Raw genomic sequence first — 16,425 nt, 5'->3', positions numbered from 1 at the left:
GGCGGCCAGGAGATGTGTGCGGAGATGCTTGGGGATGCGAGGACTGGGAGGGACACAGGGGCACCTGGGGGTGGGCAGGGGGCTCCTAGGGGGACTCGGGTCTCCGGGTACAGCCGGGGCCCCAGGGGTGGCCCACGGGGAGAGATGGGCGGGCCAGGGCAGCCCCCCAGGCGGGCCGTGCTGTGGGGGGCGGCCCCCTCCCGTCGGGGGCGGGAGGAGGCGCGGCGGGGGCGGGGGCGGTGGGGCCGGGCCGGGAGCGGCGGCGGGACGCGCCGGAGCCTCCTCTCGCCATGGGCGGTGGGTGCCGGGCCCGGGCCCCGCCGTCCGTGGGGCTGCGGCTGCTGCTCGTCCAGGCACTGCTGCTCTGGGCCGCCGGGACCGCCGCGACCGACGGCTCTGGTACGCGGGGCGGGGGCCGGCACCGGGAGGGAGGGCGGGCGGGCGACCCGGGGGAGCTGGCACCGGGGGGCACGGCAACATCCTGCACCGGGGGGATCTGGCTCCGAGGGGACGCGAGGAGAGAGGAAGGACTCGATCCCGGGGGGCCTGGTACCGGGGGGAGTAGTAACATCCTGCACCGGGATGATCCGGCACCGGGCGGGGTGGCGCGTCCGGAGAGAGAGTGGGACTCGGCACCGGGGGATCCGGTACCTGGGGATGCATGGGGAGATGATGGGAGAGGGCGGGCCGGTTGCCCCAAACCCTGCCGAGAGGTGCGGGACGGGTCCCCTCTCCGACGGGACCCCCGGGACGGGATCGCGCCCATCGCCCCGGGCTGGTCCTCGCCCCATGGCTGCCGGGACCGTGAGGCCACCCGCAGAAGCCCCGAGGTGGAGGACACGGCAGGCAGGCCGGGCAGGGCAGGCAGAGCGGGCAGGAGCAGCCTGCTGGAACCCCCAGGTAACAGACTGGGGCAGAATCTCCCAGCACCCGGGGCTAGGGGTTCGGCCCGTCACGCCTGACCGGGAGCAAAGTCACCCGTGAAAAACAAACTTCCCCTCTACCTCCCGCGGCTGCCGGCGGGGACCACACACGGGGCATGGAGCAGCCACTTCTGGCCCCGGCTGCTCGACAGGGCTGGGCTCCTGCCAAGGCCACCGCTGTCCCCCTGACCCCACCCCGAGGCTGGGATGGAGCTTCTCAAAAGCAGGGGGGGTCAATCTCCACGACTGCTGGAAGCTGGGGCCCTTTTCTGCCCTCCCCAAACACGCACCAGGTGGAACTGCTGTCTGGGTGTGAGGACAGAGGGCAGGGAGCAGCAGGGACAGCTCTGGTGGCCTGAGCCATTGTTTCATTCCCATGCCCACATGCTGCATGTTCACCTCAGACTGGCACAGCTGTGGTGGGCTCAGGCTGCCCCTGCACCCTGAGGAGGTAAGGAGTAACACTGCTAATGGCAGGCATCCACGGAGTGTGTTGCAAAATACAACCATGCCTGGAATTCCATCAGCTCCATTCCCAGCCCCTCCGGTGCAGCTTCCTCCAGGTCCTTAATGGGACACTGACTCCAGTCCCTCTTCTGTGAAATGACCTTCCCCCTGTGGAGAAGCACCATCCCAGCATGAAGCTTGTGGCACGTTTCAGGTTTTACAGTTCCTCACTACAGTAACCAAAGTTCTCAGCAAAACCTGCCCAGAAACATGGGATGCAGCCTCCAGCCAGGCTCTGGCCACAGACCTTGCAAACGATGCTGGTGGTGGCCCCATCCCCTGGGTTTGCCCACCTGAGATCCCCCAAAACATGCACAGAGTGGATGTGCAGGGCTGAACAAGGACCCCCCCATTTCAGGGGATGCAAGATCAGGGGAGCAGCCACCCAAAGGGAGTAGGTTTGGTCTGAGGCTGGTAGCAAGCAGGGCATGTCGTCCTTCCCACTGCCTGTGCCCCTGCACCACTGTTGTCCTGCAGGAGGGGAGGCAGCACTCTGCACTGGCGACCCCGAGGTGGGGACTTCCCTGTTTTGGCAGCATCCATGTCCAAAAGGGGAACATGCAGATGGTGGCCATGCCTGCTCTACCAGAGACTCCAGGAGTTGGAGTGGCAGGTCCCTCCACCAGGGGCTGGGTGACCCCAGCATGGCCAAGCCACCTCTGGGCTTCTCAGAGCAGGAGCAGTAGGGGTGAGTACTGGAGGAGGGGGGCTGCTGCTGGGCCCCCCACAGGCACCCCACTGCCAGTCCCATTGGCTACGTCTGCATGAAAGGAGGGACCTCATGGATGTACCTGGCTGTCACCACTGTGCTGGGGCAGGTGGTGGGGACTGGCAAGGGACAGCCTCTGCACAGCTCTTCCTCCAGCTTGGCCATCACCTGGCATGGGTCTCATCTCCCTGAGAAGCTCCTCCTGGGGTCTGAAGAAGGTGGGAGCAGCATCCATGTGTCCTGCTGAGCAAAGGAGAGGCCTGGGAACCCACATGCCTGAAGCAGCTGGCACAGGCAGCACTGGGATGGAACAACAGAGACCAACCCCTGGCCCTGCCTGCTGCACGTAGGGATCAAAGAAAATTTCATCACGTGAGGGGGAAAGAAAGATGCCTGGGATATACATGAAAGGATGGCTCTCTTCCAAGCCTCAGTTAGGGAGGGAGATACCTGATTGGGAAATTAGGGGAACTGCACTGTGCCCTGAGGTACCATCAGAGGAGTGGCTGGGCTCCTGCTCCTCCCCAGACAGCGTCAAGGGACCAGAGCCCTAATCTACCCCTGGGATCTGCTCTCTGAGACCAAATAACAGGATGTTGGGCTGAGGCTGGGATCTCTTGCTCTCTGGTGTTTGCTGCTTGCAGCTTACAGAACTGCTTACAGCACTTCTACTTGAATCCTTACTGACTGCACCTTGGCTCCCAGCCGTGATGTTTACTCTCTGTAGCAGAGCCAAACTGGTCTCAGGGTGTTTCTCTGTTTTCCCCTGCAGATATTGCCCTTGGCTGCTGGCATGCCTTCAGGGGTGTAGTTTTGTACAAGTGCTCTTGCAAAATAAACCTGACCATCCTCTCTGCAGCCATTCCACAGCTCACTCCGTTTCACACGGTGCTGAGGCCTGCAGCCTGGCTGAGGTGCAGGGAGGAGGAGGAAGAGGAGGATGGCTGAGTCCAGCCTGGCTCTTGCTCCTAGTGCCACCAGCTGTGGTTGCAGATGACAATCTGGTTGTACCACCTGTGCTGTGAGCAGCTCGTGGTCCCGAGGAAACCTCCCTCGTCAGGAAAACAAGTGCATGAGCCTTTCATCGTCTCCAAAGCCTATGGATGCAGAGCCCTTTCCCATCCAGCAAGCCCAGCTCCAGCCCGGCCGTGAGTCACCCCAGGTTGCTTTGGCTGCAGTTCACAGAGCGGATGTTGTCCCCCAAATCTGGCATTTTTCAGCGGTGATGGAGCGTGTCCACCAGCTCTGCTGTCACGGAGGGGCCGTGCTCCAGCTCCAGAGGCTGGCAGCAGCTTTTCCCACACCTGGAGCCATCCCGGCAGGGCCGGCGCAGGATTCCTGGCTGGGGTGGGGAGAAGCACGGAGCCACCGCGGGAGGGAGGCTCCGAAAGGATGCGAGGGGGTTGCTGTCGCGGGCCAGGACACGCACCGTCCCCCTCCCACCCTTTTGGCTGGAACATGCTGCTCCTGCTCCCGCCCCACCTCCGGGACCCCGCGGCGCTGACACGGCTGTGAACCGCTGGAGGAGGCGGCTCGGCCGAGCCCGGCGCGGTGCCAAACCCGCCTTGGAGGGTGCTCGGCCATGACATGCCGTCGAAGCCACACTCCGAGGAGAGCCCCATCCAGGTGGCATTCTCCACGCTCCCCACGTCAGCTGGAGAGAGGGGGCAGGACACGACCTGCTGAGCCAGTACCCTAGGCGTGGAGCACCCTCCCAGCCCCACAGCAGCCCCTGGGGTGCAGCGAGTAGGGCATGGGGCAGCTCTTTTAGGTGCTTGTAAAGTCTAGAGCAGAATGGAGGGCAGAGTGACAGCCCGGAGGATGCTCCAGCTTCACAGTGGCTCGGACCCCTTTGCAAAAGTTCGTCATGGGAAAAAAAAAAGAAACAACGAACGTGTGGTCTGACCTGAATTCATCTGAGATAAATAAGAACCTGCCTGCTGTCTCTCGTCTGGATACATTAAAAGATCTGAGATGAAAGGGAGCCTGGCAGAAGGGCTGGGAGCTGAACTCGTCTTTGCAAGCCACCCCCCCCATGACGTGAGGGATGTGGGGTCACAGGGCTGAGCACAGCCAGGGCAGAGCCCCCGGGCAGCCCCTGCCCTGCCCTGGGTGGGCAGCTGGCTGGAGGACTGAGCAGCACTTCAAAATTAGTTTTGTGTTTCAGACACGGTAATTTTTAGCTGCAATTTCCTATGGAAAAAAGGTGGTTTCTGTGTTCCCATCCCTCTGCCCCAGGGCTGGAGCCTGTTCCTAAGTTCCAGCAGAATTTGAACCAGGTTCGGTGGGGACCTCGTGAGCTCATGGCACCACTGTCCCCAAGCACTGTCTTTTGGTGACACTGCTGTCCCCAAGTGCTGTGCATCCTGATGGGGCTGGTGGCCGTTGTCCCCTTGAGGGCACCAAAACCCTCAACCAGGTGCTTTTCGGGAGATCTTGTCCCTCGGCACTTTTATTCTCCTGGCACAACGGCCCCATCCCAGGTCTGTGGGGACAAACCCAGCGTGGTGGCAGTGCTGTCCCACGGGATCCTGCTGCATCGGGAAGGGCCCTTATCTCCCTCCTGCAGGCCGGGGTTTGAAGGCGGCAGAGGAAGGGGCCGGGTGGAGGGGCCGCTTGCCAAAGCAAACTGCATCCCCCGGCACTGCTGCTCCGGGGCTGTGTTTGCACTGCTTCATCCTGCACCAGCGCCCTGCAGGCGACCTCCATGCCACAGCCCCGCCGTGACATGGGTGGCACCGGGCACGGCCCTGGCAGCAACACCCCCGGCACTCATCGGTGTGTGGCCATGGGCACAAATAGTTCCTTTGGCTACCCCAGACAAGGGCAACTGCCACGATGCAGGGGGGCAGTGCTGGAGTGATGCCTCTGCCCAAAATTCCTCCCCGTGGGAGGTAAAAGAAAAGCTGAGCAGTGGCATCTCCCCAGGACTGACATTGCACTGGCTGGGGTGCTGGCAGCTCCTCTGCTGTGTCTCTGCAGCACAAGGTGTGGGGACTGGGTTCACGGGGGTGGCTGGTGTCAAACCAGCTCGGTTCAGGGGGATCCCCCGGGTGTGTCCCCCTGAGCTGTCCCCACCCCAGCTCCATCCGGGGCAGTGTCACTCCATGAGCAGGCAGTGGGTGTAGGGGACAGGGGCTGGATGGTGATGTCTCTCTCTGTCCCCACAGTGGATCCCTGCTGCCATTTCCCCTGCCAGAACCAAGGGGTCTGCATGAGGGTCGGCCTGGGAGGATACGAGTGTGACTGCACACGGACGGGATACTTCGGGGCCAACTGCACCTCCCGTAAGTCCCCTGGCACCCATGGGTGCTGGGGCAGCATGCTGAGCCTGAAGCACAGCAGCAGCTGTGTGGGTGGGCTAGGTTCATTATCAGGCTTCATTAATGGGCTGAGGGATTTGATGGCTCTGTCTCCCCCAGCTGAGCTCTGGACGCGCCTCCACGACCTGCTGAAGCCCAGTCCTGCCTTCTACCACTTTGTTCTGACTCACTTCAAGTGGTTTTGGGACATTGTCAACAGCACCTTCATCCGGGACACACTCATGAGGCTCGTGCTGACAGGTGAGGGGTGGCAGTGGGTCTGGGGGTGCAGCAGGACGTGGGGACCAGGGCTGCCAATATCTGGGACACACAAGGGGCTCTCGGCACGCTGTGCTCTCTGGGCCAAGGGACTCTTAAGCAGCAGTACAGAAAGCAGAAGCCTGCAGAAATATGGAGCTGGCCCTTGTTACTCAAGTCCCCTCATCTATCACTTTGCATAAATATTTAGGTTCCAGCCCTTGGAGCTGTAGCGACATGTTCACAAGGCTCTGGTTGTTGGTGTTACCATTTCTATGTGGCTGTCATCTCCAAGAGCATTGTCCAAGTACACGCATCATCCAAGAATCCACTTAGAGCATTAACATGAACCCTCCCCTTCTGCAGGGAGCTGCAGCCTTTAAAAGGCTGGGAGCAAAGCCCAGGACACACACATGCAACCCCTGCTGATCCCTTTCTGGGTTTTGGGGTGGTCAGCAGCAGAGCCCATGTGGTGCTGCCACATGCCCAGGGCCTTACAGTGGTGACCTCTGTTTCTCCTTTCAGTTCGTGCCAATCTCATCCCCAGCCCCCCCACCTTCAACTCTGACTATGGCTACATCAGCTGGGAGGCCTATGCCAACGTCAGCTACTACACCCGTGTCCTCCCACCCGTGCCAGACAACTGTCCCACACCCATGGGGACCAAAGGTACATGGCTGGCTTGGAGGGACCAGCACTGCATGGTGCTGGGTCATCACAACAGCACCCTGGATGGGTGGGTTTTCCATTCACCTGTCCCTGAACTTTCTCTGCCATGGTCCCATCTGCAGGGCACTGCTGGCAGTGCCACATGCTACTGTTGTCCTGCCCAAGATGGCTCCATGGGCAGGAGCAGCTTGGTGACATCCAAAGTGGTGCTGGGACAGCTCAGGCTGAGCTGCTGGGGCATGTCATAGCCTGTGTGAGAGGGCTGTAAGGTGTCTTTGCAGACAAGTCAGTGCCTGGTTCTGCAGCAGATACCAACAGCTCCACCAGTACCCATCCAGCTCAGCATGGGGCATCTGTCCTCAACCTCCATCCTTCACAGGGAAGCAGCAGCTGCCCGACCCCCAGCTCCTGGCAGAGAGGTTCCTGCTGCGGCAGAAGTTTGAAGCTGACCCCCGAGGCACCAACCTGATGTTCGCCTTCTTTGCCCAGCATTTCACCCACCAGTTCTTCAAGACGTCAGGGAAGATGGGACGTGGCTTCACCAAGGCGCTGGGGCACGGGGTGAGGGATGCTGGAGGGGGGAGGACAGGGGCATGTGGGGAGCAAGGATGGGGACAGGGGTGTGCATGGCCCTTTGGAGCAGCCTCGATGCTGTGCTCTCTTGGCAGGTGGACCTTGGGCACTTGTATGGGGACAACCTGCAGCGGCAGCACCAGCTACGACTCTTCAGAGATGGGAAGCTGAAGTTCCAGGTACTGCCTGGGACAGCTGAAATTTGTCTCAGCCCTGTGCCCCAGGGTTGTGTGAAGCCCATGTCCCTCTGGCAGCTGCCAGGCCAGAGATTCCCAGGAGCATCAGGAGACCCGTATCAGGGGGGATGAGCTTTGGGGTCGAGCTGTTCTGATGGCAGCAGGTGTCCCATGGTTGGGGCTGTACCAGAGGGTTGTTCCATCCTGCTCAGCTCCTGCTGAGTGCCCAGAGGGAGGAAGGTCCCAACTGGACAAGCTTTCACTGGGGTGGTTTTCTCCTCTCTTCCCTTTCTGCTATTCCATTCTTGTCTCCCCCAGGTGGTGGGTGGAGAGGTGTACCCCCCCTTGGTCACTGATGCTCCGGTCCACATGGTGTACCCGTCTGATGTCCCCAAGGAGCAGCAGCTGGCGATGGGGCAGGAGGTGTTTGGGCTGCTGCCAGGGCTCTGCATGTATGGCACACTCTGGCTGCGTGAGCACAACCGTGTCTGTGACATCCTGAAACGGGAGCATCCCACCTGGAGTGATGAGCAGCTCTTCCAGACAGCTCGTCTCATCCTTATCGGTGAGGACCAGCAGTGCCACAGGCACCGTGGAACTCCGTGTCCCATGGGCAAGCCCCAGTTGGTCTCTGTTTGAGGGTGGTGGCCAGGATGGCTTTAGAGGCTGGAGGAATTTATCTGTCAGCCTACTGGGCATCATTGGCTTTGGGCCACAGAGTCAGTTTTGGTCCATAAAAAATATTATTTTTCAATAATTTTGTCATAATTTTAAACTTTCAGTTTAATGTTCATTATAAATTTTCTATAATCTTGTGAAAAGTCAATATTTTACCAAAATCCAGATGAGACCCATGTTACTCACCATTTCACCTCTAAGAAGCATGTTAAGGTCAGCTTTTGACAGACTGACCTTTACTGGTGAAAAAATCATTCCTGACCAACTCAACAAGTCAGAAAGGTCCCAGGAGGTGGCTGGGTGCTGGGACATGCTGCTGTAGCACATGGGTGACATCACGGGGCACAGAGCTGGTAGGTCCTGCTGCTGCCAGCTGATGGCTGCTTCTCTCACCCCCTGCCCAGGGGAAACCATCAAGATTGTGATTGAGGACTACGTCCAACACCTCAGCGGGTACTTCCTCAGCCTCAAGTTTGACCCCGAGCTGCTGTTTGGGACCCCGTTCCAGTACCGGAATCGCATCGCAGTGGAGTTCAACCAACTCTACCACTGGCACGGGCTGATGCCAGACTCCTTCATCATCCAGGGGGAAGAGTACAGCTACAAGCAGTTCCTCTACAACACCTCCATGCTCATGGACTATGGTGTGGAGGCGCTGGTGGAGTCCTTTTCCAAGCAGAGTGCAGGAAGGGTAAGGTCTTGCTCTCTGGTGCTTCCTGCCAGTGGGACCCCAGGAGGGATGCTGGTGGGACTGGGAGGGCAGACACTGCTGTAACCAACCTGCCCACTGGGCAGTGGGTTGCTGTCACATACAGCCTCCTACCCAGGATATCACCTGATGGACATGCTGTGGGTCCTCCCCACAAGCACTGCAGCAAGGCTGGAGGCTCTGGGGGCTCTGTAATAAACCTGGCAGGAGCCTGCTGTGAGATGGGATCTCCTGCCCCGATGGGCTGTGGAGCAGCCAGGGCACGTAGCAGCTCATCTGTTCTTTGCTGCCATCACATGGATGTTTTCTTCCAAGCCATCACATCTACATTCCTGAGTCCTGTGCAAAGCAGCAAGGCTGAGGCACAGACCTGCTGCTCTTGGGCTGTTCAGGGTCCTCCTGTGACCCCAAGCCCCAGTAATCTCTCCCCCAGGGATGGGGGAGTCACTGCCCATCCAGGGCTTCTCCTGCACTGTTCCTGACCTGTGCTGTGAACAGAACTGGCTTGGACCCAAGCTGCTTTAAAGCTGTTTTTTGGCCATGCCCAGTGGTTGCCCTCTGCTTGGTGCTGTGATGATGTGCTGGTCTCCCTGACACCAGGCCCAGACATGGATGCTCCAGTGTGCTGGGTCTCCATGGGACAGGTGCTGATGGTGCCTCGTTGCCTCACATGTCTCCTCCCTGTGTTCTCATCCTCCAGATAGGTGGGGGACAAACCATCAATGCCAACGTCTTGCAAGTGGCCATTGGGGTCATCGAGGAATCCCGGCAGCTGAGGCTACAGCCCTTCAATGAGTATCGGAAGCGGTTTGGCATGAAGCCCTACAAGTCCTTTCAGGAGCTCACAGGTAGGGCTGCAGTGCTGCTGCAGGAGCTCTGGGGGCTTTCCTGGGGCAGTTCTATGGCTCTGTGCCTGCAGGTGGTGGAAAAGACCCCAAACTGTCCCCCCACCACCGGGCTTGCCCCACAGCCCATCTGCTCCTGCCTGTCCAAGCCATGCCTGGTGGTCACCTTTGCCCCATGGTGGACAAGGCTGGGTGAGCAGTGGGGAGGGCAGGGCCTGGCCTAGGAGCCTGGGCTGTGGGTGCTGCCACATTTCCATTGCCCACAGTCCTGTGACTCCCTTGCTGAAGCACTCTGATGTTCCCTTGGTGCAGGGGAGGAAGAGAAGGCAGCAGAGCTGGAGGAGCTGTATGGAGACATTGATGCTCTGGAGTTTTACCCAGGCTTGCTGCTTGAGAAACCCCAACCCAATGGTATTTTTGGAGAAAGCATGGTGGAGATTGGAGCTCCATTTTCCCTCAAGGGGCTTTTTGGAAACCCTATCTGCTCCCCAGAGTATTGGAAACCCAGTACCTTTGGTGGAGCAGCTGGCTTCGAGATAGTTAAGACAGCATCACTCGAGAAGCTCGTGTGCCTCAACGTGAAGAAGTGCCCATACGTGGCCTTTCAGGTGCCAGATGCTGTGGAAAGTGTCAGCCCTCGGGGTGGTGGGCCATCTACAGAGCTCTAGCACCAGGACAGCCTGCCCAGGTATGGACTGTCCCTGCCCAGGCACCAGCAGAGCTGAGCTCAGCTCCTGGCATGGCACTGAACATCCCCTTCCTTCCCACAGGGACCTGCCCACCCCTGTGCCAAGCAGGAGCAGGACAGAAGATGGTCCCACCCTGGGTGTCCTCCACACCAGCCCTCGCTCAGCCAGCAACCCAATGCTCAAGAAAACGGGTGAACAGCAGCAAAAGGGGAGCAACACAGCATCCAGAGAGCATCTGTGTCCCAACCCCACCCCAGCAGCTGGAGCACACTTGCAGAGCGTACGACTGCCTTCATCTCCACCACCCAACACCATCTGCACAAGGCACCAGCTCAGCTCCTGTCAGTTCAACCACAAACATCCTGCTCCTAGTGGCAGCTATCAAAAGCTCTGGTTTGGTGCCAATTGATAAGCAGGTGCCAGCCCACCAGAGAGCTGCCTCAGTGCTCCCAGCCTCCCAAGGAGGAATGCTTCAGACAGGAATTAGCGACCCGACGATTCTAAATTAGTTTCATTCTGCTGTGTTGCTTAATGCACATCAAGAATGCTGGGATTTTAGGGCACAAAATTACCAGTTGGTCAGGTTGGAAGATTTAAACTTCGGGAATGGAAAAAAGCATTGGGAGCAGAGCCCTGCACTGCCAGAGCAGCCTCAGCAACCACTGCCAGCCTCCCCTTCCCTCCCCACAGCTGTGCAGAGAACCAGCAGCATGACAGCCCCTCTTCCCTCTCCCCCTGTTGCTTATTTGTCTCCTGCTACACCAATGATTAGTTGGATCCAGACCTTTTCCTTTTTGCTATTAATATGGGAAACCACCTATCATCCACCTGAGCACTGGAGATGAACACCCAGGAGTCACCTTGCTGCAGGCCACCTGACAGCAGCAGGGGTTTTGATTCTGTTACAGTTTTGCTGCAATAGGGAAAAAAAAAACCCCAAAACCAAAAGCACTTTATAAAAATAAAACTTCAAAGCAACTCAAGGAGACAGCTCTCCCTCAACACCCTCTCCAAACCAGGATTTGTAATGATGCTTAATATGCAGCCTGTCTGCATGACAGACTTCACTGAATCTCATCCTGAATATCAACTATGGCTACTTTGATTTTTTGTTAAATGTGCTGATATCTGTGCTCAATGATTTAATTTCATATAGCTTTCATGTTAGGTTTTTTTCTGCAATTCTGAGATGACAAGAAATAATCTCTGACCGCGTTTTAAAATCTGGCAGTCTGCCAGTTTCCTTAAAGAAGCTACAATTTGTGCCATTCTGCAAGTTTTAATTACAAATTACTTATTTTTTCTGCTTATGCTACTTTTGAAAACCCAGTTCAAGTAGATAGTTACAAATTCTTTTTGTTTTCTATCCTAAGATTCACTCCTCCTATAAACCTAGTGCTTACACAGAGGCATTTACATCTCTTCCTGGTGTTCCACAGTGCCTCACATAAAACTTGCAATTAAACTTAATAATTAAACATGGGTCAGATATTTAGGTAATGATATTCTACTTTCCAAAGTAACAAGCAAAATAAGTAATTCATGAGAAAGCAAGCATGTTGCAATCAAATTAAGCACGGAGATGACAACTCAGTAATGACAAAGTACAGAGAGCTGGTGACCCTGCTTGAGCAATTCAGACAGACCAGCATCTGGCCAGTAAAGCCTTCACCTCACTCAGCAGTTTTCCTATTTGCATTCACTGTAAATTGCTGATGCCTTTTCTGTTGCTGTCCAGGCTCTCTCTCAGCTGGGCAGCACCAGCCTTGCTGCAGGCAGGGTGAACTGTAACACACCAGGAACCCTGAAAATTACTTCCCCCTATTATGATTTGATTTCTGAAGTAAGCAGAGTATAAACAATAGAAATAAACACACTTAATAAAACATAATCACTGACAAATGGGAATGAGAAAGGTGCTGCAGGAGCAAAGAGAAATATGCAGCAGTTGCACTCATGAAGGGAAAATGGGCTCAGCCAGTGCTGGGTGGCTGTGTCCTGTGTCCTGAAGTGGGAGTCACCCCATGGTTTTGGGGAAATGAGACTCCAAAGCATTGTCACTGGGCAACTGAAAAGAGGACTCTGTTATTTGTTACAGAAGCCAAAGGGGAAAATTGCTAACTGTCCACAAAGGCTGCACCCCCAGCCCACAAGATTATTTTTCTGTCTTAATGTGAACTCCACTGATGTACCCCACAAAGAACACACCTGCACAGCACTGCCATCAGAGGAAAACCAGGACAGGTTGAAACCCAAGAATGAACAAAAAGCTGTAATTGAAACATTTTCTCACTTCAGTCTCAGGCAAAGTTAAAGGAAGAACTCTTCTCCAGCTGAAAAGTAATTTTCAGGATGATGTCAGGGGCTGTTGTTATTTTGAATTGAGAAAGGAACAAAAATTAGATGGCCAAGTGTTAGAACAAGAAGGTATTCTGAAGAAGGGGACTGCAAATTGGAGAACTGAGATGCCAATAGACAATTTCCTAAACTTACTGAAATGTGTTAGAACTTCATGTTTAGTAAAATACATTTGAATTGCATAAAACAAAGACTGTTTTAGCATGTACTTTATTGAATTAATTTAAGAAAAATGGTAGGCATTCCTTAAGTTACTTTTTAACAAGCAAAAGTCAAAGTGCATGAAGGGGGAGAATACATACCCAGTCTAAGGAAGAAAAGGAACAATCCCTAGCACAAGAACAGGCCACTGTACAACTACACCTACTGATCCCTGCTGTGAGCAATTCAGTCTATTTCCAGATCACTGTCTTCACTGTAACATGCAGATGGATTATGTATAGAAGTCAGGAGAACTAGGTCTTTTTCTGGAAGCAAGCCACATTCCTGCAGAAAAGCCTCCAGCTCAACAGCAAAAAAATCTTCTCCAAGCTGGTCAGTGATTCGCACAAAATTGCCAATGAGCTCACCTGCCTTATAGATCAGCAAAGCTGGCAGAGCATTGTTAGTAAAGCGAGCACTGGCACCAATGAGTGAACTCTTCACTCTGCAAAATTTAACTGTTGGGTACTCAGCAGCCAGGCAGAGCATGCAGCCATTCAGGGACTCAGTGCCAGGGATATCATCTTCATAAATATGGATCATGATCAGTGTGCTCTTATGCTCTTTATCAACTGTGTCCAAAAAAGCTTCGCCACTGGTAATCTCAAAAACCTGTTTAAATTGCTGCCCACTGTACAACTGCTGCCTCATCTCCTCCATTCGCTGCTTCCTGTATTGCTGCAAGAACTCCTCATCATCTTCATCGTTGTGAATCATGTTGTATTCTTGTAATGTCATCTAAAAAGCACATACAAAGATCCATGAAAAAGAGAAAAAGCTCTGCATCACTATGTGGGTGACTTACATAACACAGAATTTAAATCAAGAGGATTAATGGGGGTCACTCAGATTTCATAACAGTAACGTGCAACCCATGGAGGCTGGAGCACCCTTTGTATTACACTCCATTCTGATCTAATTAGAAACCATGTCCACCAGGAATTCTGATTCCAGCCTGGGCTATTCTAGTTTCCACACCTGCACTAATAACACAAGTGGCTGCTCCATGCTCCCACTTTAATTCAGGTTAATGGTGGCTCTGTGCTTTCCCTCAGCTTTGAGCACTGATTTGGTTACTGTGCCTGACCCAAACCTACCTTCCTTCTAATCAGCTTTCTCATTTAGTCTTTCTGTTAATGTTGATTATTATGTTGATATATGACTATCACACTATCCCATCTGTAGACCTGAAGCCAACCAGATTTTATGTGTTTCTTATCTGTTCACTTGCTTTGTTACACATATCTGCATCACTCAAGGAACAGGGCAGTGTGGCCAACTTTCACCATCTGAAAGCAAGAAATGCTGTGTGCTCTCTGCTGGCAGCATGAGCTTCCTTTCTGCCATGTTACCTTTCCATTGATTTTTTCCTGAAGCTCCTTCTGCTTCTGCTTATCAGCCTCTTCATCCAAGTGAGATCTACATGTCATGGATAACTTTTTAATGAGTCGTTCCATTTCTCGGCGCTGCTCCTGCCGTTGTTCAGTTTCCAGTTGTTTGTATCTTCGCCAGTCATTAATGACTCCCTTGGGTCCTGAAATTAAATACAGGACTGGGTAAATGTACCTGTTTTCTACCAAACTGCACAAATCAGCTTTGCATGCAAAGTCTGACTGCTTTAGATACAATGCTGGAGTCTCTCAGAGAAGTCGAACATTAAAATAAAGAACCAGCTATCAAAAATAAGGTTAGATTAGAGCCAGGAAATTATGAGTCTCAGCTTGCATTAAAAAAAGGACTTTCATGTTGAAAAATGCATTTTAGAAAGACAAAGAATCTTCCACTAAGCCATTAGTTTGACACAAGGATACCTGTGTTGACTGCACTGCCATCGCTGCTCAGCTCTACTTCCCCAACGCTTTCAGGAATGGTGCTCTCCTCGTCCTTATCTTCTTTGTCACTGTCTTCATCCTCACCCTCACTACTGCTGTAGTAATACTGGAGCTTCTCACCAAGCACTTTGTCATCCAAAGTAGTCATTTTGTTCTAAAAAAAGAACCAATTAACAAAAAAGTGGATGTACCTCTTGTTCAAATATCAAGAGATACCACTTGAAATGCACACTGATAGCCCTTTACTTGTTCACAGCAGTTTTTTAGTCATGTACAAAGGGTTTAGAGCACACAGTCATGGGAGGCAATTCTTAGACAATTTCAAACTCAAATTAAAAACCTTTACAACTAGAACTACTTTGAGGCTCACTAGTGCAGAAATGTTAAAATGTTCTGACCTTGATTTGTTTCCTGTCTTTCAGGGATAAACTTCTATCAAAATCTGGAACAAGAAATGTCAGATTATATTAATTCAAATTGTCAAAGACAATCTCTAACAAAAACTTCTGCAGAAATCTGTCATATTTAAATAGCATAGCACAACACAGGCAAGGGAAAAAAATTAAAGAAAATGTAACCATGGTTGCACTTTAATAAAAAAGGTCACTAAACACAGAAAATGTATTTTCTGTGTACTGAGACAGAACGTACAAATGCTTGGTATACACAGTGCTACCATTTCATGAACATAATCTCCAGACTAAGAAATAACACATCAAAAGAAAGATCTTCATGTCTGTCATCTTTTCACCTGTCTACCAACAGCACAGGAGCCAAGACCACCCAGTTTGCACAAACAACACTGAAAATTAAGATGCTGGCACATCAGATGCTTCCAAGTGATGGGAAGCTGAAGGACCACTGAGTCTGGGGCTCTTTGCACGGATTCTGTCCACCACAGTCCTCTAAAAGAGCTGCTGCTGATGGGATCACATCCTGATGGAGATGTAATACACCAAGAATTACTCTTCTTTCCTGGGTGAGGGGCAAAGGGTGTAAAAATGAGTGCCACTATGTCAGGTCTGTGGCTGGGGATCCATGATGTGTAAATGTCCACAAAACTTCATGAAAAAAAACAAAACAAAACAAAACAAAACCAAACAAAAAACAAACAAACAAAAACCCCCAACCCAAAAGCAATTGCAATCAGATCAGTTAATGTGGGCTCACAGTTAACTCTGCAGGGCAGCCCTGTTCACCGACCTGTGATGAAGATCCCCCAAGCAAATAAAATAAAATAAAGTGGGGATTTCGGCTTTTCTGCCACCTGCCAGCAGGTTCTGCAGGAGTTCAAACCAGACCGAGCAGATGAGCAGGAGGTGCCCAGATGGCCCGGGATTACGGGGATTACCCCTCCGAGCTCCGCAGAGCTGCGGGAAGAGGCGGCCCGGATTCCTGCAGGGGACATCCGGGGGTACCGGGAAGCAAAATGGTTCAGTTCCAGCAGAAAAGGGCAAAGTCTCTCAGCTGCAGCACCGGGTGGGATGGGCCTGGTGCAAGCTGGGCGGGTGGGAGGTGTCCCTGCCCACGCAGGGCGGGTGGATCCTGATAATCTTAAAGATTCCTTCCCGCCCAAACCCTTCTGAGATTCCATCGATCCGGGTTTGGAACTCGATGATCTTTGAAGTCCCTCCCAACCCAAACCATTTTAGAATTCTACGAACCGTTCGGCCGAACCCACAACTCCCTCCCCGCGGGAGGCAACGCGGCTCTCAGCCCCTCACCTCCAACCCCTCCGGTCACAATTCCAGCCCCATCCCGGCCCTCCCCACACCCTCCATCCCCGGCCCCACCGCTTCCTCCTCCTCCTCACCCTCACCCTCCGCCGCCGGAGCCGGAGCCGCCCCGGGCCGCGCGGAGCAGGGCGGGAAGGGGGCGGGAAGGGGGCGGGAAGGGGGCGGGAAGGGGGCGGGAAGGGGGCGGGAAGGGGGCGGGAAGGGGGCGGGAAGGGGGCGGGAAGGGGGCGGGAAGGGGGCGGGAAGGGGGCGGGCGGACG

The 16,425-nt window shown here is 54.1% G+C and overlaps 2 protein-coding genes across 4 annotated transcripts; one reads left to right on the top strand and one right to left on the bottom strand.

Annotated features, from left to right (window-relative positions):
- The first annotated feature begins 230 nt into the window (after positions 1-230).
- On the top strand, positions 231-13,008 carry PTGS1 (prostaglandin-endoperoxide synthase 1). Its single transcript, XM_030461223.1, has 11 exons — positions 231-399; positions 5,310-5,426; positions 5,562-5,702; positions 6,225-6,368; positions 6,748-6,929; positions 7,037-7,120; positions 7,436-7,682; positions 8,200-8,486; positions 9,205-9,352; positions 9,662-10,037; positions 10,120-13,008. Exons 1-10 carry the CDS (start codon positions 291-293, stop codon positions 10,015-10,017), a joined length of 1,815 nt encoding a protein of 604 aa, XP_030317083.1. The 5' UTR covers positions 231-290; the 3' UTR covers positions 10,018-10,037; positions 10,120-13,008.
- On the bottom strand, positions 12,590-16,311 carry PDCL (phosducin like). Of its 3 annotated transcripts, none has more exons than XM_030461224.1 (5): positions 16,249-16,311; positions 14,828-14,871; positions 14,409-14,583; positions 13,950-14,131; positions 12,590-13,335 (listed from the first exon to the last, which is right to left on the bottom strand). In XM_030461224.1, exons 3-5 carry the CDS (start codon positions 14,575-14,577, stop codon positions 12,784-12,786), a joined length of 903 nt encoding a protein of 300 aa, XP_030317084.1. In that variant the 5' UTR covers positions 14,578-14,583; positions 14,828-14,871; positions 16,249-16,311; the 3' UTR covers positions 12,590-12,783. The 3 variants fall into 3 exon arrangements, with proteins under 3 accessions (XP_030317084.1, XP_030317085.1, XP_030317086.1); XM_030461225.1 differs by lacking the exon at positions 16,249-16,311 and adding an exon at positions 16,094-16,152; XM_030461226.1 differs by lacking the exon at positions 16,249-16,311 and adding an exon at positions 15,781-16,033.
- Positions 16,312-16,425: the final 114 nt, after the last annotated feature.

Source organism: Calypte anna, chromosome 17, assembly GCF_003957555.1.
Source record: "Calypte anna isolate BGI_N300 chromosome 17, bCalAnn1_v1.p, whole genome shotgun sequence".
In the NCBI taxonomy this organism is placed as follows: domain Eukaryota; kingdom Metazoa; phylum Chordata; class Aves; order Apodiformes; family Trochilidae; genus Calypte; species Calypte anna.
Note: the sequence above shows the minus strand (reverse complement) of the source record. Positions and strands in the feature narration are given on the sequence as shown.

Excerpts from the sequence above, each read along its gene's own strand:
- PTGS1 (XM_030461223.1), top strand. The coding sequence starts at position 291 with ATGGGCGGTGGGTGCCGGGCCCGGGCCCCGCCGTCCGTGGGGCTGCGG. Across the intron at positions 5,427-5,561 it reads CGGGGCCAACTGCACCTCCC|CTGAGCTCTGGACGCGCCTC; the intron begins GTAAGTCCCCTG and ends TGTCTCCCCCAG. Across the intron at positions 6,369-6,747 it reads CACACCCATGGGGACCAAAG|GGAAGCAGCAGCTGCCCGAC; the intron begins GTACATGGCTGG and ends CATCCTTCACAG.
- PDCL (XM_030461224.1), bottom strand. The coding sequence starts at position 14,577 with ATGACTACTTTGGATGACAAAGTGCTTGGTGAGAAGCTCCAGTATTAC. Across the intron at positions 14,132-14,408 it reads TGGCAGTGCAGTCAACACAG|GACCCAAGGGAGTCATTAAT; the intron begins GTATCCTTGTGT and ends ATTTAATTTCAG. Across the intron at positions 13,336-13,949 it reads AGGAAAAAATCAATGGAAAG|ATGACATTACAAGAATACAA; the intron begins GTAACATGGCAG and ends TGTGCTTTTTAG.